The sequence below is a fragment of the Gallinula chloropus genome (genome assembly GCF_964237585.1).
Source record: "Gallinula chloropus genome assembly, chromosome: 7".
NCBI classification, from domain to species: domain Eukaryota; kingdom Metazoa; phylum Chordata; class Aves; order Gruiformes; family Rallidae; genus Gallinula; species Gallinula chloropus.
Genome location: NC_140092.1, coordinates 5,759,696 through 5,787,019, shown reverse-complemented (window position 1 = coordinate 5,787,019; position 27,324 = coordinate 5,759,696). Strand labels below are relative to the sequence as shown.

Sequence of the window (27,324 nt, the reverse complement as noted above, 5' to 3'; positions counted from 1 at the left end):
GATCCTGATCCTGCTAAAAATGTATTGGCTGTGAAAAATACTCTTGTGAGTCATTCATTAATTCCTACTTGGAACAGGGATGGTGGTGGTTTGACTTTACTGCACTGCTGATGAAGCCAAGTGCAGTCATGGACATCACTATCAATGAATTTTTTTCTTGTTCCCCTCCTGAAAACGTTATGATGATTTTGCTGTGTAGACAATATCTTTTTAAGAATGCCATTTTGCAGTTTATCTGCAACATAAAGTATTTTTCCTAAAATTAAAAGGGTGCTCCACTAGCATACATGATCACATCTCCCAATTACTTAATTTCCCCCACGCAGTCCATAGCCATATATATACAGACACACACACATATATAAAGCACAGGCATCAAATAGCAGGAACGTTGAAAGTTTGTGACTAGAGAAGTCAGGGACAGGTACAAGACTAATGATTTACAAAGGGTATTTCATAGGTTCTTCAGGCTTTACACTACTACTATACAGCAAAATACAAGCATTCCAGGAATAACTACATTTCATACTATCTTTTTAAAAGTTACTATGATAAATCATTATTTACCTGTAGTTTCAAACTCTCTGGCCAGTTGAATATTTGCAAATTGAAAATCTGTCCAAAGTGAACTCTGAAATCTGAACTTATTGGTCGGGTAACAGTCCTTGATACTTCTTTGGAGTTGAAAAGGACTTTTATAAATGCAGAGCATTTCTTCACATCTTCTCGTCGCAAAACTTCTGCTCTGTAAATAGGTAAACCAAGCTGTCACAGGATTTTTAATAACACTTGTATTCTTTGGTTATTTTTTAATGAGAATCTGATTCCTCAAGGGAAACAGAAGTCACCTAAGTGTGCTTCTAAGAACATCACTACACAGGAACAATTTTAAAATAACTATTTAACAGTTGTTTTATCTTCTGATGAATGTAAAATGATTTAAAAATGAACAGGTAAAATTTTAGCTTCACTAAAGCTACCTCCAAACAAAATTCCCTTCTATTCTTTTCCTCCAAAGCACAACAAATTATATCAAATTGAGTAAAGATTTTGAAACTTTTAGTCTCTGGGAGCAGAACAGATGAACAATATTCCTTGATGAAGCCTATCTGCTGAGTAAGTACAACACAAAGCAGTTTTAAAATTACTAAAATCTGCTAGATATATGTTAAATTGCATATGTAAATGTGGAAAGTAACAGAAACAAGTAAACATACTTATTTTAACCCACAGTGAAATCTCTGGTTTACTACACCATTTCTTTATTTTATCTTTGTTGACACAGACCCAGTGTAAAGACTAGCTAGTGAGAGTGGTACTGCCAGAAGAGACACAGACTCTACACTAAAACCAGCTTTACAGATACACCACTGCGCTATACAGATGCTCAAAGAACATCAGCAGGTTCAAAGGGAAGGTGCAGAAGGGCATTCTCCAAGCCTAGTATCTACAAGGTTACATGTGTCTTAAAAAATATAATTATGTCAGCTTCAGAAGCAGAAGTTTCAACATTTTAAGCTAAACAGAATGGTGAGCACACACTTCTGAAGTTGTACAATCAATAAACAATAGCAGCAGAAAATCACTATAAAAGTATGTAACAACGAAGTCATTTGCAGCCCAACCTTTAGCTTACCGTGGACACAACTCAGTTGGAGTTATGCTTCCTGATAGGACAAGTTCAGGAATTAGAGCAGGCTCTCCAGGCTTCCTTCTGCAGTTGTCAGCTTTTTTCCTAACCTGCTGCTCTATTTCCTGGCTATTGGCCATTTTAGGAGGGATGGGTTTCACACGTTCCTCACCAAGATCATAATCTACTGATTCTTCTTCTTCATGAATATCTGTTTTCTTCTTTTTCTTCTTGGACTTCTGGATATGAAAATAACATTCTTCCTGAATTTGTTTCAATCAGTAGAGTTGTTTTTTTCTCTTGTTCTCTCGATTCACAAGTGATAAACATGTATGAAAAACGACTGTATGATTTTAAAATCACCACATAAAAGTAAGGTTTCTCTCACTATAGCACCACTTCAGATTCAGAATTCAGCAATGCATTCCATTCATATGCTTTGAAAACACAATGTACCTCAAACAAAGCATTTGCTTAACCTTCCCAACCAACTGAAGGAACAATGTATATACTGAACGTTCTGGCTAGCAGCTGAGTTACCATGTGCATTCTGTTAGGACTGAAGGAACAGGTAGTCACAGTTCTTTGAGAACTGTCTGCATACACATTGACAAAGTGAATGCACACCTGGAACAAGCTTTGGAGCACAAGGTTTTTAGCTTTAGCAGGTGTGGAATGCTCCCCTTTCTTCCTCCACACTAAACAGAACAAGCAAACAGCACAAGTAGCACCTTTCAGCCTCTCCTTAGGCAGAACTGCACTATTTATAGGCATAGAATCATAGAATGGTTTGGGATGGAAGGGACCTTAAAGATCATCAAGTTCCAACCCCCCTGTCATGGGGAGGGACACCTTTCACTACATCAGGCTGCTCACGGCCCCATCCAACCCAGCCTTGAATGTTCAGTTCTAAACAACTGCAAGCAAGTTCCTCCTTCCACAGACTTACAGATCACTTGGAAGTATAACTTGAATGGAAGGACCAGCTGCTTCACAATTTAATACATCATAAGCAAACAGGAGGAGTTGAGGAAACCAAACAGGTTTTCCTCACTCATGGAAGTATTCAGATAAACAACTTGTGCATGTTTTAATTAATAGATATTATTTCTTGGCTTGATTTTACAGTAGCCTTTTTGTTCCTATGTTTTCTTTTAAATATATCTAGTTTTACCTAGCTCTAATGTTTTCCTTAGATCCACTTGATGTATACTAGTGCTAAGACACCAAGAACAATGATTAACCAACCAAGTACTTTGTGTAAAATAAAGTAAGTGTGGAACCACAATTCCTTTGCAAAAAGGAAATGCATTTAATGGGAATGCTGCAAATTTGTTAAAGAAAGAACTGCTCAAGTGCTAAAAATCAATATCAGGAAGACAATGCCCCATAAAAACCTAACACATTTTGATTTTTTTAAATTAACAATTTACCAACATATTCTAAGTTGACAAAATGTATCCAAATACATTACAAAATTTATGCTTAACTATCTTAACTAACTACGCTCAACTATTATGCTTAACTGATTGGGTTATTTTCCCTCTGCATTAGAAGGACAAATTTTGAACAAATTTGGTAATAACTTTAATTTTTTGTGAAACAATGATTTAAACAAACCTGTGCCTTCTTCCAGGATTTCCACTCTTGTAGCTCAGCTTTATACTCCTCCATTTTCTTTTCATACTCCTCCATATATTCTTCTAGTAACTCATTTACCTCAGCCTGAATTTCTGCTTCATATTCTTTTTCATCTAATCTCTGATCAACTTCTTCCCTTCAAAACAGTAATTATCAACATATTGCAGAAATTAATATAAGGACTACAATTAAGCATATAAACTTATTATATAGCAAGACTACTACTCCACAAATTATTTTTGTTGTATCAAAAGTGTGCTGTATTTAAAAGTACTAGCAGATAGTTACTATCCAGAATTAATATAATTACTTTTTCTTTATTCATTTGCTATTATAAATTCCTTTCTGTTACAGTTATTAGTTGTTATTTTAACCTTCCTTCCTCCCCAAACTCAAAAATAGAAAAAAAATACAGTGGAAGGCTCAATCAGGGCCAGACACTTGTCAAATTTATCCTTTTGCACTCTTCCTATCAGAATTATATGCTCACAAATTAGTCTTATGAAAACTCCACTGCTGGCAAATGAAAGACAAAGTGCTATCAAAACATACCTCCTCAAGTAAAGCTTTATGGGTGTGTTAGTAAACTTCTGGAAGTCACGGAGGGATTTAATTTGTTTCCAAACTTTTATAATAGTTTTAAGCAACATTCTGTCTTTCTCTTGTTCAGCATCACGAAGCCTTCTGGTTTGCCTAGAAATATACATACATATGCACAAAAATCAATCAGAATTGTATAACTTAGTGGAACAATAGAGTAAAAACTTGCAATAATAAAAGCCAAGTGATGTGGGATTCAATTTGATTGATGACTGCAGTAGTTTAAATCCAAGAAGCATAAAACCCACACTTGAAGATGGCAGGATTTAATTTCTTCTGTACTTCAGTCTCTTGCATTTTGGGCAATCTGACTTCAGTTACAATTCATTCCCTAGGGATCCCAAAGTTTTCTGAAAGGCTTATCACAGCTGTACATCATTAAAAATACTTTGAAGTCCATTCACGTAAACAATAGCCCAAGAAACCTACACTGCTGCTATGAAGTAATGCTTATTACAATTAGATATTACAAAATATGTTCTAAACTTAACATGCTTTTAGCTCCAATAGTAAGGATGTGCAGAGATGAAGTAATGTAGTAATGTATGAGGTAATGCAAGTTCTTTGACAGCTCTACAAGATTCTTAACACAAAAAACCTAATAGTTCTTGGCTTTGTTTTTTCCCTTCAAAGTCAGTATTTTACATTTCCACCCTGTTTGTAAAAAAGCTAATGACCAACACACACTTCTGATGTCAGTGTCTATGCAGCACAAGCACAGACTTTCCAGTACTGTCTCAGTAGCTAAACTTGTCTAGTAAAAATAATATGATTAGAAAAAAATAAAAGATGTAAACAAACACATTACTACTACTAAAGTTCAGAGAATGTGGAAGCAGGGAGGCTGAATTAAGAGCTGGCAGTTGTACAGACAACAAAGACGAAATCCAGACTTTCTAGGAAGCAATATGAGTGACTTCTCCACTTCAATATCTAGCAGTTTATTACAGCAGAATATTACTTAACCATGAGGCTTAACGTTTTCTTCTTTGTCTACGAGATGAAGCTAGAAGATGAAGCTTAGATACATGAGGAGCATGCAGGTCAGTAATTACACTTATCTAACTTACTCGATTTGGAAGCGGGACGTTTCAGTAGAGAAGCACCTCTGCTGAAATACATCAGACAGAAGAGTCTGCAACCTGCCACAGCATACTTTGGCTTCCTCCTCAGCAAATGAGGACAGTAGGGCTAAAATTGCTCATTTGCCAATTCTCTACATTCAGACAACATTTCTTCCTCAAACTGATGGAAACCTACAGTTCTGATCTTCAAACAGCACAGAGTTTGCTGTCAGTTACGTGACCGCAGGGTGGAGGAAACAATTGGATTATTTTCTATGCTACACTTTCTTCATATCTCTAACTTCTCATGACAGCTACACTGACTATCAGGGAAATGCAATGTTAAATGGGACACAAGGCAGGTCTGACATTTCTACCAACATATGTGGTCCACGTTAGTATTAAACACCATGACAGTAAAAATCACTGAGCCCATCTGAGCCTCACATCTGTAACAGCTTCCAACAACAGAGCTGTAGCCAGAAATAATTACAGATGTGAAAAGTCCTAGAATAATCACAATACTTATGCAACACTGATACCACCAATTTCACCTGAGTGTCTCCTGATTGGTAACGGTGTGACACAAAAGTACTCAAAACTGAGAAAATCACTTAAGATACCTAGCAGAAATGGTCTGTCTAATCACCAACCATCAAGCAAGCCTCAGGGTTGCTGCCAAAATCCAAGAGACTCCTTCCCACAGTGAACCTGCCTGTTATTAGCCTCATGCTTTTCCTGATGAAAGGTCCCATCTCAAAAGGTACTGTATGGTAACCGCACATAAAAACTGCACGGTAAATGCACAACAGAAGATATTAATAAAAGCTACTCCTTTTTTCAATGGAAGAAAAAAGAATACATTATAGACTTCTAGATGTCCCACAGAGATACCAATGTATTACCAGAAAGCCTCCTTGAAAGATGAAAATCTGAAGAAACAATTTCCAAACTAAGAGCAGTGACTGGATGTGTAAGTGTAAGCAGAAGTACATTTCAAGGCTGAAATTGGAATTGTTATAACAAAAATTTATCATTTAAAATATATAGTTATAATTTAAAATCTATTATAATAAAATTACAATTTAAAATATACAATGTGATCCACTTCTGTTTATTGAAATTAATACATTATTGACTACTTTCAGATTTTTATTAAGTATCTGGCAGTGTAAAGGCTGGTCAGCATGGATTTCCAAAACAATTTCTATCATATTTCTTACACTTCACAGCTCAGCTCACCATCATTGATCTGTCAAAAATACTTTTACTACCAAACCAAAAACTGTAATACATTTTTACTGCCCAGTTACTGGCCAAGAACAATAACTGTAACATTGTAAAACAAAATTCTACCATTTTAGGTATATGTGCCCACTGGTAAAAACACAGTTAAGACACCTAAGAATGGGAAGTGTAATTATTTGTGTGGTGAGGAAGATCATGAAAACTAAGGGGTTTGTCTGTTAGAAAAACAATGCAAGTGACCTAATTTTTTTAAGAGCTTCATGCATCCAGCTGCTGCATGTAATTACAGTTATGCAAGACACACTACTTAGTAATTAATAAAATATAATTTAATTAGACCACTTTTGAAACAAAATTTCTGCCTAAGCTGTATTTTCTTTATAATTTCTTTTCCTTACCCTATCAGGAAGAACTCTTAAGCCCTCAAAATTTTTCTAGAGCTATTTACAGCAGAATGTAAGAGTCTGACAGGAATCATATTCTGTACCAGCATGGAAAGGAAAAAAGAAACACAGTTCTCAAAAGCAATGCTTTCATGACTCCATACTTACCTGATCTCAATTTTGTATTCAGGTATGCTCTGTTGTACCACAGGACTAGGAACAGCAGCATCACCACCTTCTATACTACACTGTACAGCATTCCTCAAAGCATGAAGCTTAAATAAATGAAAAACAATTAACAGATGGTTTGACTTTTAAAGAGGCATACAGTGTAACACACCTTGACATGAAAGAGCCAGTTACCACATTCAGAATCAATTCAGCTTTCTGCTATTTACAGGGTTTTGTAATGTCTGTGAGGTCCTGATTCTACAAGATGAAATTTTAATTATGATCCCTGGACATGAGGGAGATTTGGTGACTTTGACCACTGTGACAGATCTAAACAAGGGGACAAGAATGATCTAGGGTTTATTCTGAAAGATCAGTGATCAAAGGAGTAGGAAAAAAATAGAAGTTGAGTCTGAAAAAAAATCCACATTTTTTTGGCCACTAGGAAAAGCCACTAAAGGTAATACTAGAAAATCAATAAACAACAAAAATGAGGTGATCGTGGATGCGATGAATGCCCTACAGAAGCTGGACACCTGACAACAAAGCATTGAAGCACAACAGATTGCATGTAACAACTGGAAGAAGAGAAGGTCTAAGGAGGAGACAGAACTGGGACCAATGGTACAGCTCAAATGCATTTCTGGAGCCATACTGTCAAGAGAAGAAGCCACCTCCCTTCAATTAAGATTTGAAGTTAGGCATCAAACAATTACACAGAAGACAGAAACGTAGTTTAAGAGAATGTAAAAAACCTGTAAAGACAGTAGAATGTAAAGGACTGGTTAGGAGAAGACAGAAAAATAAGGAACAGCAGTCAGATAGGAACTAAAGTTTTAGGTATTATGTTACTGTAGTTCTCCTTAAGGATAACACTGAATGTGAAACCAGAACGGCTGATGGCACTGAGGAGACAAAAGCAACTCCATCCAAAGTAGCAGCCATAAAAAATTATAAATCAAGGACCAAAGATTTTTTTAAACAAAACTTTCCAACTGGAGAGACAATGTAACTGCAGAGGTGGAAGCATGCAGCTGAAAGCATACATGGGCAACCACAAGATGAAACTCACTGGTATAAAAAAGTTGAAAGAAATTTTGAAAGAAAGAATAACTGACACATAGAAAGCTGCTAGTACCATCTGGGGCACAGACAGCATATATCTCCTTATAAAAGGAGACAGAAAGTGCAGTTTCTTTAGCCTGCCAAAATGAGGACTGAAAGGTGATATATTTTAAGATATAAAGAACAAGCACCAGAAGTGGGTAAGTCCATAGGGACCAGGGCAAGGGGAAGGAGGAAGAAGAGTTGTTTGGGCTTAAAAAAAATTTAGTTGCAACAATCTGGCCATTAAATAATGGCTGTCAGAAGAGGCTGGGTTTTAAAACTGCCTATCAGTAGTAGGATGGTGTCCAAAATACCTAATTATCAATTATGAAAAATATATTACGCAGTTGCCTACAATACTGCCCAAGTATCCTGGAAACACTCAGGAAACCCCTTCCACACACAGGTTCCTGTAATGCAGGCACTGAGAACTGAAATATCCTATTTCACTGGAAAACTAAAGCAAAGCCTTCAAAAATAATGACATATAAAGTATACCAAAGAATTACTTTGAGACTGTCTGAAATATTTGTCCAGCATCAGAACTATAACCAAGGCTTTTCACCAAAATTCAGAACTATCTGTATAGCACCTACTGACCCTCACGATAGTGACACAAAGATGACCTCGCATACAATGATTGGTCATGTCATATCCTGAAGAATCGTTATCCTTTCAGACTGCAAAAGCATTTTAAAAAGCTTCAAACATATTCTTGCATGCCCTGATGAGACTAGATTTGTACCAACAATGCTTGGTGCTTGTGTACAAATTGGCACCAGAGAAGGCCACTACCATCCCTTCCAACGTACAGATGGAGGAAGGGTGACAGTACACAGAGGGTAAGCAACCCAGCCAAGGCCATCTACCAAGTCAGTAACAGAGTCAGGAGCAGAAGAGCCTATGCTTGCCTTGTGGTTTTTCCACATACTAAATGTGACAACAGTATGCATTTAAAACATAGCATCTGTCACAGATATACACCTGGAAACAGGTCATCAGCTTTTGTAGAATTTGGTGAAATGAAATTGTTTCCTTCTGCTTTCACCTGACAGCTGAAACTAAACTTCACTAACTTCCCTCCATCCATCTTCTGCTGTCTGCCTGTCGGAGCTGCTGTATGCAATCCCATGTAGTCTTATCCATCATTCACATTTGGGGTACTTTAAGGAATACTATGTAGAAACTATACTACAATAACACAGTATTATAACAATTATATTCCCTTTACATCAGAACCTGCATAGAGTTCATTTTAAATAGAAGATGAAAGGAAAGAATAATCTTAAAAATGAAGTTCTGCACTGAACACAAAGAACCTAGGTGAAATACATAGGTTTTGCCTTTCCACAAAATAGCATTCATTACATACAATTAGCATTTAATTGCTTTGCTCTGATGAAACAAACTCAGCTTTTAGCTTAAAGAAGCACATCATTATGTCAATAAGCCATGACGACATAACAGAAATACCTTGTCTGTGAGAAGCTTGGTAAGATTCTTCTGTTTTCTTGCTAAATACTGATCATATAACTGAGCCAATTTAGCTGCTAACACGTGCTCACGGCTAAAACAGGGATGATGAGAGAATATCAGTCCAGAGATATCAATATCCAACTGAAAAGGTCCCTGAAAATCTGCAGGTCCAACCAGATACTGATTGGCAGCTGTCATTTTTATTGCCTGAAAGAAAAAAAAAAAAAAGAGTAATATTGATTTATAAGTCCTGACAAAAGCTGTGACAGAAAATCATCCATTTAGCACTGTCTACATCTATCTGCTGAGCCTTGGTACTGCAAAGGCTTCTGTGATAACCACTTTACTTTATTGGTAAGTGGGTGTCATAAAGCCACCGTGGGTATTCCACACCACAGAATTCTGATAGCCCATACAAGGCTGAAATGAGAAGTCCTCTGCCTGCACTGCAGGTTTTGCTGAGCAATGAAGACAACAGAGCTGAATCGGAAAAAGAAAAGCCTGCTACTTTCCTTCTAACCTGTTTCTGTAGTACTGCTTTATGTCCTCTTAGAACTGAACTCCAAGATACCAACAGTCCAGCTCTGAGAGCAGCTTTCCTTGTAGATCATTTGGATTGTGCAGATGAAATATGTTATTTCCTTCCCCATTCCAACGACAGCAAAATTCACACCTACAAAGCCCAGTGAAAGCTTCAGCAACAAGGCTTAAAGAGTCTGTTGCAACTGAAAGGCAAATCACAGTAACCTTATATCCTCAGGTTACTGAAATCAGAAGAGAATAAGCAGTGTTTCCTGCCTGACTACTGCTGCACCTCTCTTCGAATTCTTCAGGAGATTCATCAGAGATACTCTGGTACCATCTTTTATGCTGGTTATGTAGTATTTGCTGCAACCCATCCGTATGGGTGGAAAAGGGAGGACTGAGAAGGGAATTCAGCTATTGCATACCTCTTTTACAGGTATAAATGGCAATGAATCACACTTAAGCCTACCTGATCCTTTCACATTCAGTTTCTCATCAAGATGTTCAATATGACATTATCATAAGAATGGAAGCTTTGAATTCCTTGTGCTATATTGCTGCTCATAAAGGACCCCTAAGCCTAATGTCTCACTTTCAATGGTGATTTGAATCTACATGTCACGATTCACATAACAGTTGATAGTTTTGAAGCATAAGCTTTACTAAGGTCTAAGCAGTAACCTGTTTCCTGTATGCAGAAACACCCTGCACAGTGGTCCTGGAGGCATCCTGAGAATTGATTATTTGTAATCATCAATTAAAGGGCAACATTCAAATCTGTATCAACAGCATCAGCAGAAACACTTGTGTGGCCCAAAAAAACCAACTTACTTCAGCATCTAAAAAGTCAACATAAAAGTCAACTTAAAGCTTGCAGAACAGTATTAATTGAAACTTATTTTGATTTGTACTGACTGCACACTGCAACTGCTGCTTGCCATGAGAGGTGTGTTATGGTGAAATACCAAAGAAAGGTGTCATCTGATGCAACATAACTCAAAATTAGTTGTTTTCTACATGAACGACCTATGTGCAAAGACTTAACTTTGGGAACTTTCATCACACATCATGCACACACCCTTCAATAATTTCTCTCAAGCTGCAGAGAGCACCTCTGTCCTGATCACCAAGTCTGCCTGGGAGGAGCTTTATCTATACACCAATATAGGAGCTACCCTACTGTGGCATAAGCATTTCTAAGGATACTTCACAGAGGCCTTGGTGATTCATACACTTGAAGCAGTTTGTCACAGACTGTCACTTCACTGTATTTTAAACAGGAGTATCAACTAAATCCTTATACACTTGAAAAGGTAAAGCACACTTGTTCCAGTTGTGGAGCCCCAAAAAGAAGTACTCACAATTTTTAGCACAAAACCTTTCAGCTCAGCAGGGTTTCTGCTGCAGAAGAACTGGGATACTTGTCTTAGGAAGTGCATATATGAAATAGGCCTACCTTTCTATACACTGTTTCAAGTTCTGGTGCAATGCCTTCGTCCAGTGAGAATACTGGAGGCCTAGTAGAAGACTGTTTAATCGGATTAGGCAACGCTAAGATTTTGCCATCGTCACCAAACCATTCTTTCCCCTACAAATAAAAACATACTTTTACATTGTTTCTTACTCTTTATAGAAAAAAAACTTGCAACATTGTAATTCTTATGAAAAAAAATTATGGAAAAGATGACTGTGAATTGTTTGAGACAGAATTAACTTTTCTAAAACACCAAAACGAAAACTTCAACTATTACTACAGGTAAGTTTTGAAATCAAAAGACTGAGAGCTTCCTCAAACTTTAAATATACTGAATTTTTTCCTTAAACATTGTGTTACAGAAAGACAAAGACAAAAAATAAATCATCCCTTACATCACTTAAATGTTAAGTGTTCTATTTTATTAAATGACTAAAACGGAAAGGATTGTAATGTTTTACACAAGACTGCTACCACATCTTCAAATTGGATTATAAAAATCATAAAGCAAAGAATTAAAGAACTAAATGGCAGTTCAGAGAAATCATTTATCAAAGCATCTCAACTTTTCTAGTTCACAACCTGAACTAATTAAACAGCATTTATGAAAGCAGATGAGGTAAGTATCTTACACACCAACTGCTATCTATGGCTTCACATAGAATCGTTTTGGCTTGAAATGACCCATCAAGTCCAACTGTAAACCTGACACTGCCAAGTCCACCACTAATTCACGTCCCTCAGCACCACATCTATAGGTGTTTTAAATACCTCCAGTGATGGTGACTCAACCACTTTCCTGGGCAGCCTGTTCCAGTGCCCAACAACCCTTTCAGTGAATAGTTTTTTCCTAATACCCAAACCAAACCTCAAGACATATTAAACATTGTGCTAATTCATCCCTCTGCTCTCGGGACCTGGATTCAAGAATAGCTTAAAACTGTGGCTGCTGAAAGATGCTGGCCTGCCCTCTCATTCCCACACCTGGCTTTAGCTGACCCTAGAACTAAACACTTACATTTTAACATGATGAAGCAAACCACAAAACTAACCAAGCTGAAGCTGCCCAGTTCAAAGTTTTAGTTCAAAATATTCTCAAGCTAATTCAGGAAAGCACCTTGGCTAGCCCACAAAGAATTCATAGAATCATAATAAAACATAAAAGGCAACTGCTGTATAGTGGTTTAAATCTATATGACACTATACACACTTTAGTATGTATAGGAAGATAATATAACAGGATAAAATACATCCTAGTCACCTTCACAGGTGTTTCCATACTACTTTCTTAAAGTCTAGAAGGATTGTAAAACCCCCTCCAAATATTTAGTTCCCCTTACAGTCCAATCAGTAAATTTCTAAAAGTCTATTACTTCATATTGGATTCAGAGGACACAGTCATTCCATATTGCCTCCTTCTGTTATGATCTTTTAGTAAACAGCTACAGTGCCCAGCTCTTGCACACATCTTTACACATACCACTAGATCTCAAAGCATTTTATTTTTAAAAAAAATAATTAAATTACTCCTCTTGTAGTGGCAACTCAGCTTTGGCACAGACAAGTGAAGTGATTTCTTCCCCAGCAGGCTACAAGCAGAGCCAGGAAAAGACACCAGTTTTCTAAGACCCAGACTAATGCTCTGGCTACTGGGATGCACTAAAAGTCACACTACTACAAAATTTCACATCTCCTGATGAATGATACTGCTAAACATGTTAAAGATCATATTACCATGACCACCTGCCTACTTAACTATAACAAAATAAAATACTGATAAATAAATGGTTTTAAAAAAAACCTAAGGAGGTAGTGGTAACTTACTTGTTCTTGTCTGAGTATTCTGTTTTCTAAAATATTTTGATTAGACTGTGATACAAAGGGCCTTTCTCCTGTGTAAAGACCCTCATCCTCAAGGTACCTAGGCTGCATGTTTCCAGGTATCTTCTCAGAAGCAGGCACTAATGAGAAATTAAACAGAAAACCATGTAAAATAACTGAAGTTCTAGTTTATTAATTCTCTAAGAGCCTATGCCATTCTTAAAATGAATGGTACTGTATATTAAGCATGCTGTGAGAAATATTTTCTGAAATGCAAAAAAAAAGAAATATAACCAAAACAGACACTTTTCTTAATCAGGATAGATCCACGTTTTAAATCTATCATAAAACTGGCATAAGTCTCCTAAAAAGAAGAGGTATAAAAAAAAACCCCAAAACTAGAGGTACCCAGTGTCAAGTATTTTGACATCGCATTGCAAGCTGTGCTGTTATCATTCTGGTACAGACCACCAAGACACTCATTTCTGCTTCTTCCACTGCAAATATTAAATAACAAGTGATATCACAAAGCAACTTTTTAGGACCTTGCAGTTCTATGGGAATAAGGAAAACAGTTCAGAGACATGACCAATGTTGACTAACTTTCTCCTAATTCACAAATTCAGAATTTGGGAAGAAGGCTCCTTGAATCACAAAATTCATCATGTTTCCAGGAGACTCTTGACAAACTTGCTGCACAGAAAGAAACTGCAGGTGTGGCCAAGTGAAGAAACAGTGTAAGTTATGATGTACAGAATGTGTGTACCCAGTAACCATTGCACATGTTAAAAAACATACTAGCTAAACCCCAGAGAGAGAGGGACCAGCCACCTCTCATTTAGTGTAGAGAGCACTAAGGTAATTACGCCAGAGCAACTAATGCGCCCTGAGTTCACTTGTTAGCACACCAGCTGGTGACCTGCTGAGGTGTGCATGTTCCTCATTAATCCATTTTGTCAGGACTTCTCAGACTTAACTGGATGATCAGTGTCAGAAAACCTCAATTAAATCTCTCCCTACTGCCAGAGACTGTTCAATACAAGATTTTTCAGCAGGTCAAAACTGAAATACGAAGCTATGCAAGATCAAGCTATGCAAAATCCAGGAACAAAACGTGTAAGCACCATCTTCATACCTGCTAGCATGCTGGGAGTGAAGAGGAATTCTTTTTCCTTCTCCACTTGCTTAGAGTAGCTTTCACAAGCAGCAGGTTTCACTACTAGTAAATCTTCGGCTGTCTGCCCTATAATGAATAAATCATCTTTAACTAGGCGTGCATCTTCATCCTGTAGTTTAAGTGCAAATGTCTCTGTTAGCCCATCTATACTTTAGAAAGCATATTTTCAGAATTAAGGAAAAAAAGTTGCCATTTTGTATTAGATTATTAAAATTTATTCAAGAACTCTGCATAAAAATACGAATATAATTCTATAGCTCACACCGTTTCATCCTCCTCTTGTTCACCCTCGTGGGTTTCTACACATTCTTCTGCCTCCTCCTCTTCATTCAATTCATCCCTTTTCCTTTCTCCTGCCTTTACACTCTCTGGTTCAGGATCAAAACTAAAGGTAAAGAAATTATATGCTTCTTCAGCAGAAGGAAAATCATTCTGGAACTAAAAAAGATGACAAAGATACTTTAATATGACAGTTATAAGAAGTTTAGGGTAAGTAAAGCTATCTTTCCATTAATAATAGCAATTGCAGCATGTATAAAGTAATTATTCTGTGACAGTGTTTACCTCAATGAGAACTCACTCAAATGCTGACTGAAATTTTTAAGTTATAATTAAAGCTAGACTATTATTTTATTAAATGCATCTTTTATTTTAAAAAGTCAAAAAGGCTCAATTTTAACCAGCTTACTGTTTTAAGCATAAAAAACTTGTGAATGAGAAATTCCAAATTTTAAATTATGGCCACAATGTAGATACCCAGGTGGATGACATGAAGAGAAATTCCTAATGGCATTTTGCCACTGAAGGACCCAGCCCCCTTTAGTGTTAGGATGAATCTTCTAATAGAAGAATAAACAGTATCAATATATTAATCTGGTTTAGCTGTCAACTGGTGGCATCCAATAAAAAGGACTTAAACAGAAGACACATTTTTCTTCCAAGCTCCAGTAATTGTGTCCAGATAGATTTACCTGATTATTTTTCTTAATCAAATAACCCAAAGCTACTTTGTATTTGATGATGTTTCCCTTTTTATGCTTAAAATTGTTGGCACGTACTGTTTGTGAATTTTTAAAGTAAAACCCTCTCCACTCCCTAAGACTGAAAACAGAACCATGAAGTTTTAAGTAAAATGAACATCAGTTATTGAAATGAAGGGATTGGTACTTACTGTTGACTTTTGCTTAAGCTTCTTCACAGAATCACGGAACTTTATTTTTGATGGTAAGTGGGATTCATCCTCTTGCATCTCCCTAAGTTTATCATTAGCAGACTGCATAGAAATATATCTATGTAAGTTACAGCACACACTTACTGATCAAAAAAAAAACAACAAAAAAGACAAATATCTGAATACAGAGCTTAGATACTACATTTTCACAGGAAAAAAGAAACACTGTCACTGGTAACAGTTGTACCCTTTTAAAATAAGTCTCAGTACACCTAATTATTACTTAACTCCTTCCTCCCCCGGGTCAAGAAACAGACTGCAGAGTACCAAGAAATGCTTCATTTAGCTGACTTTATTCTCCTCTGATGAGGTCATTGTTTCTGCATTCACAAACACAGGCAACCACACGCTGGTCTCCGCAAGGGGGAGAAAGGGGGCAGCAGTGTGAAATCTTCCTGTGCACAAGTGAGAGGCTAACAGCTGTCACAAGCCAGGCAGCAGCAGCAGCAGTGGTGATGCTGAGACACTGCTGCCCAGCAAAGGGAATCAGTGAGCGTCCTTAGCTTCTCATACAGCCCCAGCTGCAATCAGAAAAACCCTTTTTTGGTGTTATTCAAAAAGGCAGTGTCCCTTGCTTGGGTACTTAAATACAAACATGATTATCTGTTTTGTTCTCTCTCAAACAATTATTGCTGTGTTACTTTAAAACCTCATGGCTGACACTCCTCTACCTTTTCAGCAAAGGAGGTAGCACTGTTACCCATTTCCAGTTTTCTACAGCCTTATCTGTCCCTCCCCACAGATCCCTGTAAACATCACTTGTTAGGAGGCTGCTTCAGCAGGTTCATTTAAGCACTTCAAAGTGATCTTCAACAACACCACATCTAACGTTCTGTTTGGTTTTCCCCCTTGTGGCCTGAACTCTTAAAGAAAGGTATTTCTCCAGTTCACATCTATTCAACCTAAACTTCAAAAGAATAGCAGCAAAAAGAAAGTCTCAAACCCTGACAATCTGATGGCCACTTGATTAGCAACAAAATACTTCACATGTAGGGAAGGAAGCAAGTACAGGAACCAAAACCAGCATGTAGAAGGTTTCAGATATACTTCATACATTTAATAAGGGTATCACTTCTAGAGTTTCCCAATACAAGCATACTAAAAGAATACTACTTAAATGAAAGCTGACAGTTACTTTTTATAAGAAAACATTGCCAAAAGGCTTCCCACAACCTATATGACTAGGTAAATGTCCCCTAGATAACCAGTTTTGCCAACTGATACTGTTTTGAATTCCAGATAAAAACATTACTGCTATATGCTATAATTTCCTGGGCATGAAGGTTCTCTGGAACATATTTTTCACAGGCAAGTAACCTCTTTGTGAATTCTGAATAATAGCTGGGTGAAAGTTCAGCACAGACACAGCTTTTGTTATTTTTTTGATATAGAATTCATTTCCTAACAAAAAACATGCTTATACTAAAAAAAAAATCTGAATATAAAATAGTGACAAGGAAATATAATACAATAAAATGACAAAGTTAAATCCAGACTTTAGCAATTGCACTTGGCAAATGTATCTAAAGCTGTAATACAGTGGTCCTATCGGTGACAGTAATTTTTAAATATTTCAAGGCATCTTAAGCAACAAAAGTCATGAATCTGTAAATGACAGAAGTTTCACATGATGTCTATACTACAATGAAAACAAATTATTATTATTAAATATGTATGCTGAATGAAATAATCAGAAAGGTTCTTTGCCAGCTACTAATTCAAACAATAGTATAATCTTCATAGAGTCATAGAATGGCTGGGGTTGGAAGGAACCTCAAAGATCATCTGGTTTCAAAAGCCCTTTGCCATAGGCAGGGACACGCTCCACTAGACTAGGGTGCCCAAAGCCCCATCCAACCTGGCCTTGACCCCAAAGCTGGACACAGTACTCCAGGGGGACATCTCATAAAAGCAGATCAGAGAGGCAGAATCACATCCCCTGACCTGCTGGTCACACCTTTCAGATTTTGATTCCATTAATATAAATGAAATTGATCTTCTAGACTATACGTAGCCTTTGATTTACTTTGTGTTTCACATTCACTTTCTCCTTGTGGAGCAGCAAGACCCAATGCCCCTTCTTACCACTTTATCCAATCTGACTTCTGTTTTCCTTTCTCTGGTGCTTTTTGAATGCCTCGGTCGTGGACTGATGTCTTCTTGCAATAAAGTATTTTCTGGTTTTGACTAAGCAAACAAACAAAACCACTGCTTAGCTATAATAGAAATACAATAAGGTCAAAGCTATAGTAATTCCCAGGAAGTCAACAACCCATGCAAGTTTGTGCTAGGGACAGAATCTTTTAACTACATAACCAGCTTCAGTGATTTTACAGACCTAAATGTCAATACCCCTTTACAAGCTCCACAGCAAACTTAACAGGGAAACCCAGTGATCTTAAAATAGTGTAAGAATTTTGACATGACCACAGACAGATCTTGTAATGGTTGTATCACTTCAATTATAAAACAATGATAAATTTTGTATTATCACAAATTAAATATAAACTTAGAAAAAAAAGAAGATACATCAATAGCAGTTATAGCAGTGGGTGGTACTTTTAAGACTGAAGTCAATCAAACAGGGCTGCTGAAGGATTCTCACCTTCACCCCTCTTAGTCTCTCTGTCCCTCTCTCCCTAACAGGAAGTTCTGCAGTGTCTGTCCTTGATGTAGAAGGAACAGGTGGCAAGTCTGAAACAGAGAAAACACAGTAACATGTTTAAAGTTTTTTTCTTAGAAGATATTAAAAATAAGTAAAATAAAACCATATATACCACAGAAAGTCCATGTTGCAACAGACAGAACTTGCAGGAGAAAACGTGGAGGAATGAAATGGTTTTTTTATTCAATTTAGACCTTACAGACAATCATTTAAATGCCTTTAGCTGCAATTGATCGACCTCTCATTATAGACTATGAACCTCCTTTAGCAAAACATATATACACTTTTTTCTGTTAAAGGCACATAAAGAATTACTTGGGATTTTATAAACTGTCAGCAAGAGCTGTCTACTTCTAATTTAGCATGGTGGTATGCCCTAAATCCTGATACAGGTGTGATCAGAACAGTAAAGAATTTAGAGATTGGTTCCCTTTTCAGCTTAGAGCGACCTGTTTTTTGCAGTGACCTGTTTTTTGTGCTATAGCTCTAGGACAATCAAGGGAGGTCCCGTGTATGACTGTCAGCATCATCAACAAACTTCTCATTTCACCCACAAGCTACTCTCAACTCTACTTGTGCCACCCCTCATGAATCAACATATCTCCTCCTCCAAGTTCAAGATAAGTCCATCCCCACACTCAGAAAGTCAAGCGAGATCCACAGGAAGCAACATCGATGAACTAGCTCAACTCAACTTGTAAGCAGAAATAGAAGAGGTGTAAACAGGGAGGGTGACCTAGCAGGAATACTATGACACTGTCCAACATCCAGGGATGTGCTTAGGAAAGCCAGAGCCAACCTGGACTTAACCCTGGCAGTGGATGTAATTGCCAACTGTACCCTGGGCAGTATTAAAAACGTGACCCGCAGGTTGAGTGAGGTGATTCTGCTCTGGTGAGACCCTACCTGGAGTACTGCGTCCTGCTCTGAGATCCCCAGTACAAGAAAGACATGGAGCTGTTGCAGTGAGTTCAGAGGAGGGTCACAAAAGCCATCAGGGGGCTGGAACACCTCTCCTGTAAGGACAGGCTGAGAGAATTGGGCTTGTTCAGCATGGAGCAGAGAAGGCTCCAGGGAGACCATACAGCAGCCTTCTAGTACCTAAATTTGTTCTACAGGAAAGGTGGAGAGAGGCTGTTTAGAAGGGCATGGAGCAATACGAAAAGGGGGAATGGCTTTAAGCTGAGGGAGGGTAGATTTAGATTTGATATTAGGATGAAATTCTTCATTACGAGGGTGGTGAGGCACTGGCACGGGTTGTCTAGAGAAGCTGTGGCTGCCCCCTCCCTGGCAGTGTTCAGGGACAGGTTGGATGGAGATTTGGGCAACCTGGGACAGTGGAGGCTGTCCCTGTCCCTGGCATGGGGATTGGAACCAGATGATCTTTGAGGTTCCTTCCAACCCAGGCCATTCTGTGGTTCTATAAAGAGAAAAACTGTGAGTCATCAGCACAGATTTACGAAGGGGAAAAACTTCTGTCTGACAAATGAGGTAACTTTGCATGATGATATAAATGGGTTGGTGGATGAAGGGAAAATCAGTGGATGTTGTCACACTGTTTCCTGTAACACCCTTGTAGCAACACTAATAAAATATGAACTACATAAGTACACAGACTGAAAATTGGCTGAACTGTTGGGCTCAATAGTGGGATCAGTAGTGCTAAGTCCAGCTGGAAGTCATCACTAGAACTGTTCCCCTGGGCTTGATTTCAAGCAAAAATACAAATCCACACCTAAATGCAGCCTCCAACCCCAAGAATTCATCAAAACTCTGCATCCTTTGGGATCAAGTATTCTGTGCTGGTCCTGTGAAACATACAAACCCATTTTAAATCAGTGACATATATCTAGATAGTGAATACCAGCTTTTGACACTGACTTGGGTAATCATGTGATTATGGAAAACGACAATTACTGTTTGTTGCAGCTTTTAAATTGCTGCTCCCCAAAAGCCCATGTTTGTGTTCCATAATTAAAGCTGAATGAGAATGTGTCTTTAATAACCAAACTCATCAGGGCCTCTTTTTCCCTTGAAGGACTGATGGAATTCCTCCATATCTTCCACATTATCAGATCCTGTTAGATTATGATTTCTTCAGGTAGATTCAGTAAACATTAGTAGAGTGACCCTCTCCTGCATTCCCCAATACCTAAATAAAAAGAATAATTATTTAGTTGTTCACAGACAAGCTAGACTCTTTGGGTCAGAAATACAAGGGAGTGGACACCTACATCCTCTCATATAAACACAGATGTAAAATATTTTAAGTGTACAATTTAATGAGATTGGATGTGTAAGTACAATAAGAACACTTCCAGCACTTTTCTGTATCAAACACAATTATGGCTGTCTTGTGCATGGTATTTTGGGAAGGTACCCATCTCCTTCTCTTGGACTACACCACCACTGCAAAAGAAACAAGATCATCCTCTTCATAAAAGTTTCCAGGATATCTTTAGCTGAAAACAAGGGTTTTATATACCTAATAACTCAATGCCATCACTTAATATTTTTTCTTTTTGGAAGACCCAATTCATTTCTTCATTAACAAGACTGATTCTAGCTACATAAATTGCCTCCCCATCAGCACAGACCTCTTTGGTCTTCACTGGAGCCCTGGAGTTCACCTAAGAGACTCTCAGGACCTCACTAAAATTTTGATATATACAGTATTAAGTTTTAAAGAGAAATGCTTTATAACCCTTCTTATATGTGGAATCCTCAGATCCTATTTTTCTCTCCTGAACTTTTGCAAGTAGCTTTTATTTCCATGAGTGTCATTGTTCCACACGGAACACACCGGCCCTTTCAAAGGCTGGAAGTGGATTAGCAGGAGGAAACTGTAGCTCTCTGCACATATGTGCTTTTTAGCATATGTTTTTTTTCCTTTATTATTTAATCTGTGAATACATGAAGTTCTAGATAAATAATTTTTCTAGTCTTCTCCCCTTATAGAATTACATTACTTGGCAGTTCATTGAGCCAAACATTGATTTGTTCTGTGCCCTTATAAAAGAACATTGTTTGCCAAGGTCTAAGTAAAGGGTGATTTCAGGTTTATACAAGGCATTAAATTCATGAAAAGGAGATAAAATAGCAAAGTTTAAGGGCTTAGGAGTGGTAATGTCACATAACATATATCACATTATGCCAGATTCAATATTACACCAGGAGCTTTACTGGTGGCAGAAGACACAGTATGTTGAATACATAACTTAAACATTTAAAGGCTACCAACTATACCAAAGTCAAAGCACAATCTCATTTCTAGAGCGATCTTAAATCCACTGTCATTTAGAAAATTACATTAAAGACAAACCCCACTGATACTGCATCTACTCAGAAACAGCAAAAGATTTGGAATATTCCTAATTCAAATGACACAATTTACTGTCTGCAGCTGTAAAAGGAAGCATTCATCCTACCTGGAAACTCCCAAAAGATAGAACAAGGCACAAAATGATTACCACTACCATGAGACAAAGAAGGAATTGCAACATCCTTGCAGGGTGTCCACCACTGAATGGGCTGCAGCAAGGGCTTAAAGAACTACCAGCAATTCTGACAAGTGATGGAGAACAGGCAAGCTCCACAAGCCTCCTTATTTCAGAACTGAGAAAGAGCAAACTGCAGAAGCATACACAAGTCAACCTTCAACTCTACCAAAAAAGACTCAGCCTATTTGTAAACATGTAAAAGACTGAAATAATAAGCAGCAGAAAGCCTAGATTAGCCACAATCAAAACCTATCAAGCCAATTTAATGGCCTTCAACGTGTATTTTACATACTTTTTCCACTATTCATGAGTAAGTATCTCAACTTTTACATCTACAAGCCTGCCCTGTAGAAAGCATCTCTCACTAGGAAAGACTTTGATGAAATGATAGGGGAGATGGGGAAAAGGGAGGACATGCAACTCACTGGAAAACCACATTTAAAAAGACTGCAAGTCCCAGTTAATAAATTCAAGCCCCATATGGAGCAGGTATTTTCAGGATCTGTGTCAATCTAATGCCTTTAGAAACATTTATTAATGGTTTGAATGGTGGAATAATGTCTATCTATGTATAAATCCATACAGGCAAGAACTGTCAGAAGTCACATTTGCTCAAAAATGGATTTTGAAGAGTTTTTTGAATGGAACAAAAACTTCATCTTTTACAACTTCAAGCCCACGAAAGATCACACACAGAAAGGCTCTCTGTGTCTCCTGGAGATGGAAACGATGGACTTCAATTGCAGGAAGGTGGTTGCACACTGGAATGTTTTAACTTTTGGGGTATTCTACCATTGGAATCGAGCCCAATGATACCAATGGAATCTTCACTGGTGCCTACTTCTAAGTTGAAAAACCCAAAATAAAACAATAACAAAACCCTTAAACATCACTAACAAAAACCTCCACAACCCCCCCCCAAACAAACAAACAACAAAAAACCCAAACAATCAAAAAAACAACCCACCAAGACCAGGTGTCAAGACTTAAACAGAACTGAAACGATCTAAGGTGAGAAGTTGGTCTGAGTTACTTTTTGATTTCCCTCCTGTGACTTTTTTCTACCATTGTATTCTGTATAGTTAGCAAGTAAAAAATCAATTTTATTTCACTGGAACAAACACTTCATTCCCATTCCATTCTGATAAATGAAAACTGGAAAGCACCAGGTTAGAATCTGCTTTAGATTTTCTGAAATAATTCACAATTGCTTGTAAATGCTTCTGGACAAACCAGGTTAAAGTAAATAGCATAAACATTTAAAATCAGTGCAGAGGCATCTGCCACTTCTTTAACTGCCTTTTAAAGCATCAAAACTGATGCTCCATATGCAGAATTGTTTATGGATTAATCAGTTCCTTGCAACAACAGGGGAATTATCCTTTCTATACATAATGAAAAACATTTTAAGGCTTTAATAGTTGCAGTAAAATTAATTCAATGCATCAATTACTGTGGGATCCTGTGGTTCCTCAAAAAAAGGACCACATAAACTGTGCTACTTTATTACTCCATCCATATACTTTTGTTCAGTTTATGTGAATGGGCTCTACAGCCAGCTAATTTTTTCTCAATTTCAGATTTATCTTTTTAAGTTAAAGTATGACTGATACCCATGAGAGCATTACTTTGCAGCATCACCATTACAGGCCTGTATCAGAAAATTTCACAGCACATTTCACATCAGAAATATCATTATCCTACAATGGCTCTGTATTTCACTTTGGACAGATCTCATAAGCTTGCTGGATTGAAAGACAAACTGAGAACCAGTCCTGCCCACTGTCACATAGCTCAAGGAAATAAAAGCCCTCAGATTCAGCCTGAGGTCTGGGGAGTCACTTCAACTCTGCAAGGAGACCCTTCCCCCTTGGCCAGGATGCTGGCTGAGGTAATGGATGGAGAACCCTTACCTGGAGTACAGGGTGAGTATTTCATATGCTGCAAGTTTGCCATTGCAGGTGATTGGCTAACACCCATGTAGTTGTGACAGTGTGTTCCATGAACCTGCTGTGGATGGAATAGTGAACACTGTGACTTGCCTGCAGGCAGCGACTGTGAGTTTTGTGACTCCGTTGCAGGTCGTGATACTGCACTTTGTGACCCTGGTGTGGTTTTAATAGTGTTTTGGGTATCTCCTGTGGTTGTGGTTAAGTGTAGTAGTACTTCTAAACAGTGATAGTGCATTCTTCCCTTGTATCCATAAAACCTGCGTGCAGTGTTTAACTAATAACCCTGCAGTCAAGTGGTTTATGTCACATCAGGGTGTTTGAGACCGCACCTGGAATGATGTGTCCAGTTCTGGGCCCCTCAGTTCAAGGAGGACACAGAACTCCTTGAAATGGTCCAGGGCAGGGCCACCAAGATGATTAAGGGAGTGGAACACCTTCATCATGAGGACAAGCTGAGGGAGCTGGGTCTCTTTAGCTTGGAGGAGAAGAGACTGAGGGGTGACCTTCTTAATGTTTATAAATATGTAAAGGGCAAGAGTCAGGAGGATGGAGCCAGGCTCTTCTCAGTGATGGCCAGCAACAGGACAAGGGGCAACGGGTGCAAGCTGGAGCATAGGAAGTTCCATGTGAATTTAAGGAGGAACTTTTTCACTGTGAGGGTGACAGAGCACTGGGACAGGCTGCCCAGGGAGGCTGTGGAGTCTCCTTCTTTGGAGTCATTCAAACCCCGTCTGGATGTGTTCCTGAGTGATTTAGTCTGGGCGATCCTGCTCTGGCAGGGGGTTTGGACTAGATGATCTTTTGAGGTCCCTTCCAACTCCTAATGCTCTGTGATTCTGTGAACATGAAAATACCATCTGACATGTTTCTCCCTTGATTTCACCTGCATTTGGGAGGATCTCAAACCCACACAAGAGATCAAACAGATGTCTCTACCACTTCAAAGCTCTCTATGCTGACACAGACCCAGACTGCTGTAAGTATCACCACAGATACTTGCCTAGTAAAGGCAGCAAAAAAAAAAAAATGTTTTACCTTGGGGCAACACAATAGCAAATGTCAGTGTCAGCACACTGAAAAGCTTAACATATAGAAGATAGAAATGTATTTATAAATCTGTCAGACTGAATGCTAAGGGCAGTGGGGGGAATGAAGTAAACTTTGGACAGAAGTGTGAAGACTTCAGCTCAAGGTTCAGTCTTTCTCAAATTTTAAGATGCATTTAGAAAAAAACAAACAGATGGATAAATTATACTACAATTAAGTAAACCAACGCTGCATTCTATTCAGACTACCAGAGGCAGTACTTTTCACTTGATCATATAAAATTAGCAGAATTCCAGGGATTTTAGAAACAGCAACAAGTAAGAGAGCAAAATACTTAAGAACACAAAATATTTATCGCATAAGGGAACCAATGGCTAGTTTTCTTCTCAGAGCACTGCTGTGCTCTTGTGTTTATTCTTGGAAAATAAGCTTCTGTAAAAGAAAACCATCACTAGAGGGTGGCTCTTTATTTCCCACAGGCAATCGACTCTGAATACTCTGCACTCCATCTGTCAACAGCACATCACTTGCTAGCACAGGCTGGCACAGTCAGTCTCTAATAAATTCGAAAGAAAAGCACAGAGACCTTGAAAGAGCTGGAAACGTCCCTAAATTGTAGATGCCTGTAACAAATACCACATTTTGCTAAAACGAGTTCAAGGACAACACATAGATTATTTGGTAAGCCTTGATACTGATGATAAACTAGGCATGTTTATACTTCACTGGGCTTTCATTTCATTGACTTTTTGATAGTCTGTTCTTAATTATCTTACATCCATCCTACTCAGGCAAACCCATAAAACCACGCAGCAAGGATTCACAACATCAACGCCATCCAAAGTATTCCACGGGAATACTGCGGAGAGGTTCAGCCAAAGAAACTGACGATTGTTTTGAGCACCAACAGGCTCCATCCTCCCCAAGCCTCCTACTACCAGGCGTTCGCGCCTCAGGGCTTCCCGCTGCACCGCCCCCCTGCAGCCTCCCGCCTCCCGAGCGGATTCAAGGAACCCTAGGGCTGGGAGGGACCCCCCTGCCAAAGAGGGGATCACACGAGGCAGGCAAGGCAGCCCCACAACCAAGCCGTACGGGCCTCGTAAGCACGAGTAACATTCCAAGCACGAAAGGCGAGGTTCGCTTGCCCAGCGGAGCGCGGCGCGGCTCCGGCCGGCCACACGCAGCCCTGCCTCCGCCCGCCCTGACGCGGCGGATGGCAAGCCAGCTGAAGGGAGCTCTTCAGAGGGCGGCACCCTCCTCCCCTTACACGCGGGCCCCGCAGCAGATTTTTCCGCCTCAGAGCCGAAGGCAACCCCAACGCGAAACGCTCAGCCAAGCACCCCCGCGCTGCCGCTCCGGCTCCGGGAGAGCTCCGGCTCAACGCCACGCTCGGCCCGGCGGCAGTTCGCCCCGCCCCCGACACCGCCCCGTCCGTTGGGGAGTCACTCACCGCGCACTCGGCGAGGCGCGGCGCGGGGCCGCTCTGCTGCCATGCTGGCGCGGCTCCTTTCCTCTTCCCGCGGCTCGGCGGGACCCGCAGCCTCCGGCAGCTGTAGCGAGGCAGAAAGGGCAAAGGGCGACGCATGAGCGAGGGGAGCCGGGACGGGGCAAGACGCGGGGCCAAACACTTAACGGCCGCCGCCGGTGGGACCACGACCCTGAGGGGGAGGGCGCATGCGTGCCGCCGAGTGGGGCTGGCTGCGCGTGCGCGGCAGCCCTGGCGGCCCGCGGAGGGCTGCCCTGAGGGGCGCAGGTGTGTGGGGGGCGCAGGTGTGTGTGGGGGGCGGGAGGGTGGCGGCAGACCCTTACCCGTTTGTTTCTCCCATCCCTGCGAGTGGTCAGGCTCCTTCTCGGCCTCTCCGCCGGGGCGGGGTCCTCGTCCAGGAGCTCCTCCTGTCAGAGAAAGTGAGCTGTGCCGCGGGCTGGGGGCCGGCTTTCCCCCAGGCATGTTTGTCTGAGTACGCGTTCCCCTGGTGCCCTTGGCAGGCTGCAGCCCTGGCACTAGGGTTAGATCACGCCCAGCAAGCTCCGAGCTTGCTGACGGCTCTAAAGCATCTTGCCTTCTCACTGTGGCGTCTTGCCCTCTCTCTGTGCCATGAGGAGACAAACAGTATGTTTGCAGTTCAGGGTTTGGGGTTATTTTGGCGTAGCACCAGGCACAGTTTAAACATGATCAGTTCAGAAGCATTTCTGCAGATGAGAAAAGAGGATCATAGAATCATAGACTGGCATGGGTTGGAAGGGACTCCAAGGATCATAGAGCTCCAAACCCCCTGCCACAGGCAGGGACACCAACCTCCAGTCTGGATGCCCTGGGTCCCATCCAATCTGGCCTTGAACACTTCCAGGGACGGGGCATCCACCCCCTCTCTGGGCAGCCTGTTCCAGCCCCTCACCACTCACTCTATAAAAAAATTCCCCCTAATATCTAAACCTTCTTTTAACTTTAATCCATTCCCCCTTGTCCTGCCATTATCTATCCTTTTAAGAAGTTGATTCCCCTTCTGTTTCTCTGCTCCCTTCAGGTACTGGAAGGCTGCAGTGAGGTCCCCCCACAGCCTTCTCTTCTCCAGGCTGAACAAGCCCAGCTCCCCCAGCCTCTCTTCATAGGG

General features: G+C 39.7%; 1 protein-coding gene across 1 annotated transcript in view; it reads right to left on the bottom strand.

The window, feature by feature from the left end:
* Positions 1 to 26,660, bottom strand: part of CC2D2A (coiled-coil and C2 domain containing 2A) — a gene marked incomplete at its 5' end in the record, with an annotated part of 55,810 nt that extends 29,150 nt beyond the window's left edge. Inside the window, 15 exons of the mRNA XM_084266753.1 lie at positions 568 to 745; positions 1,637 to 1,869; positions 3,251 to 3,407; positions 3,824 to 3,964; positions 6,735 to 6,841; positions 9,318 to 9,527; positions 11,302 to 11,433; positions 13,144 to 13,280; positions 14,276 to 14,426; positions 14,582 to 14,755; positions 15,489 to 15,590; positions 17,634 to 17,735; positions 18,154 to 18,242; positions 26,163 to 26,339; positions 26,522 to 26,660. Of these exons, the coding sequence (XP_084122879.1) occupies positions 568 to 745; positions 1,637 to 1,869; positions 3,251 to 3,407; positions 3,824 to 3,964; positions 6,735 to 6,841; positions 9,318 to 9,527; positions 11,302 to 11,433; positions 13,144 to 13,280; positions 14,276 to 14,426; positions 14,582 to 14,755; positions 15,489 to 15,590; positions 17,634 to 17,735; positions 18,154 to 18,242; positions 26,163 to 26,339; positions 26,522 to 26,660 (2,229 nt within the window). The remainder of the gene's footprint in view (positions 1 to 567; positions 746 to 1,636; positions 1,870 to 3,250; positions 3,408 to 3,823; positions 3,965 to 6,734; positions 6,842 to 9,317; positions 9,528 to 11,301; positions 11,434 to 13,143; positions 13,281 to 14,275; positions 14,427 to 14,581; positions 14,756 to 15,488; positions 15,591 to 17,633; positions 17,736 to 18,153; positions 18,243 to 26,162; positions 26,340 to 26,521) is intronic.
* Between the last annotated feature and the right edge of the window lie 664 nt (positions 26,661 to 27,324).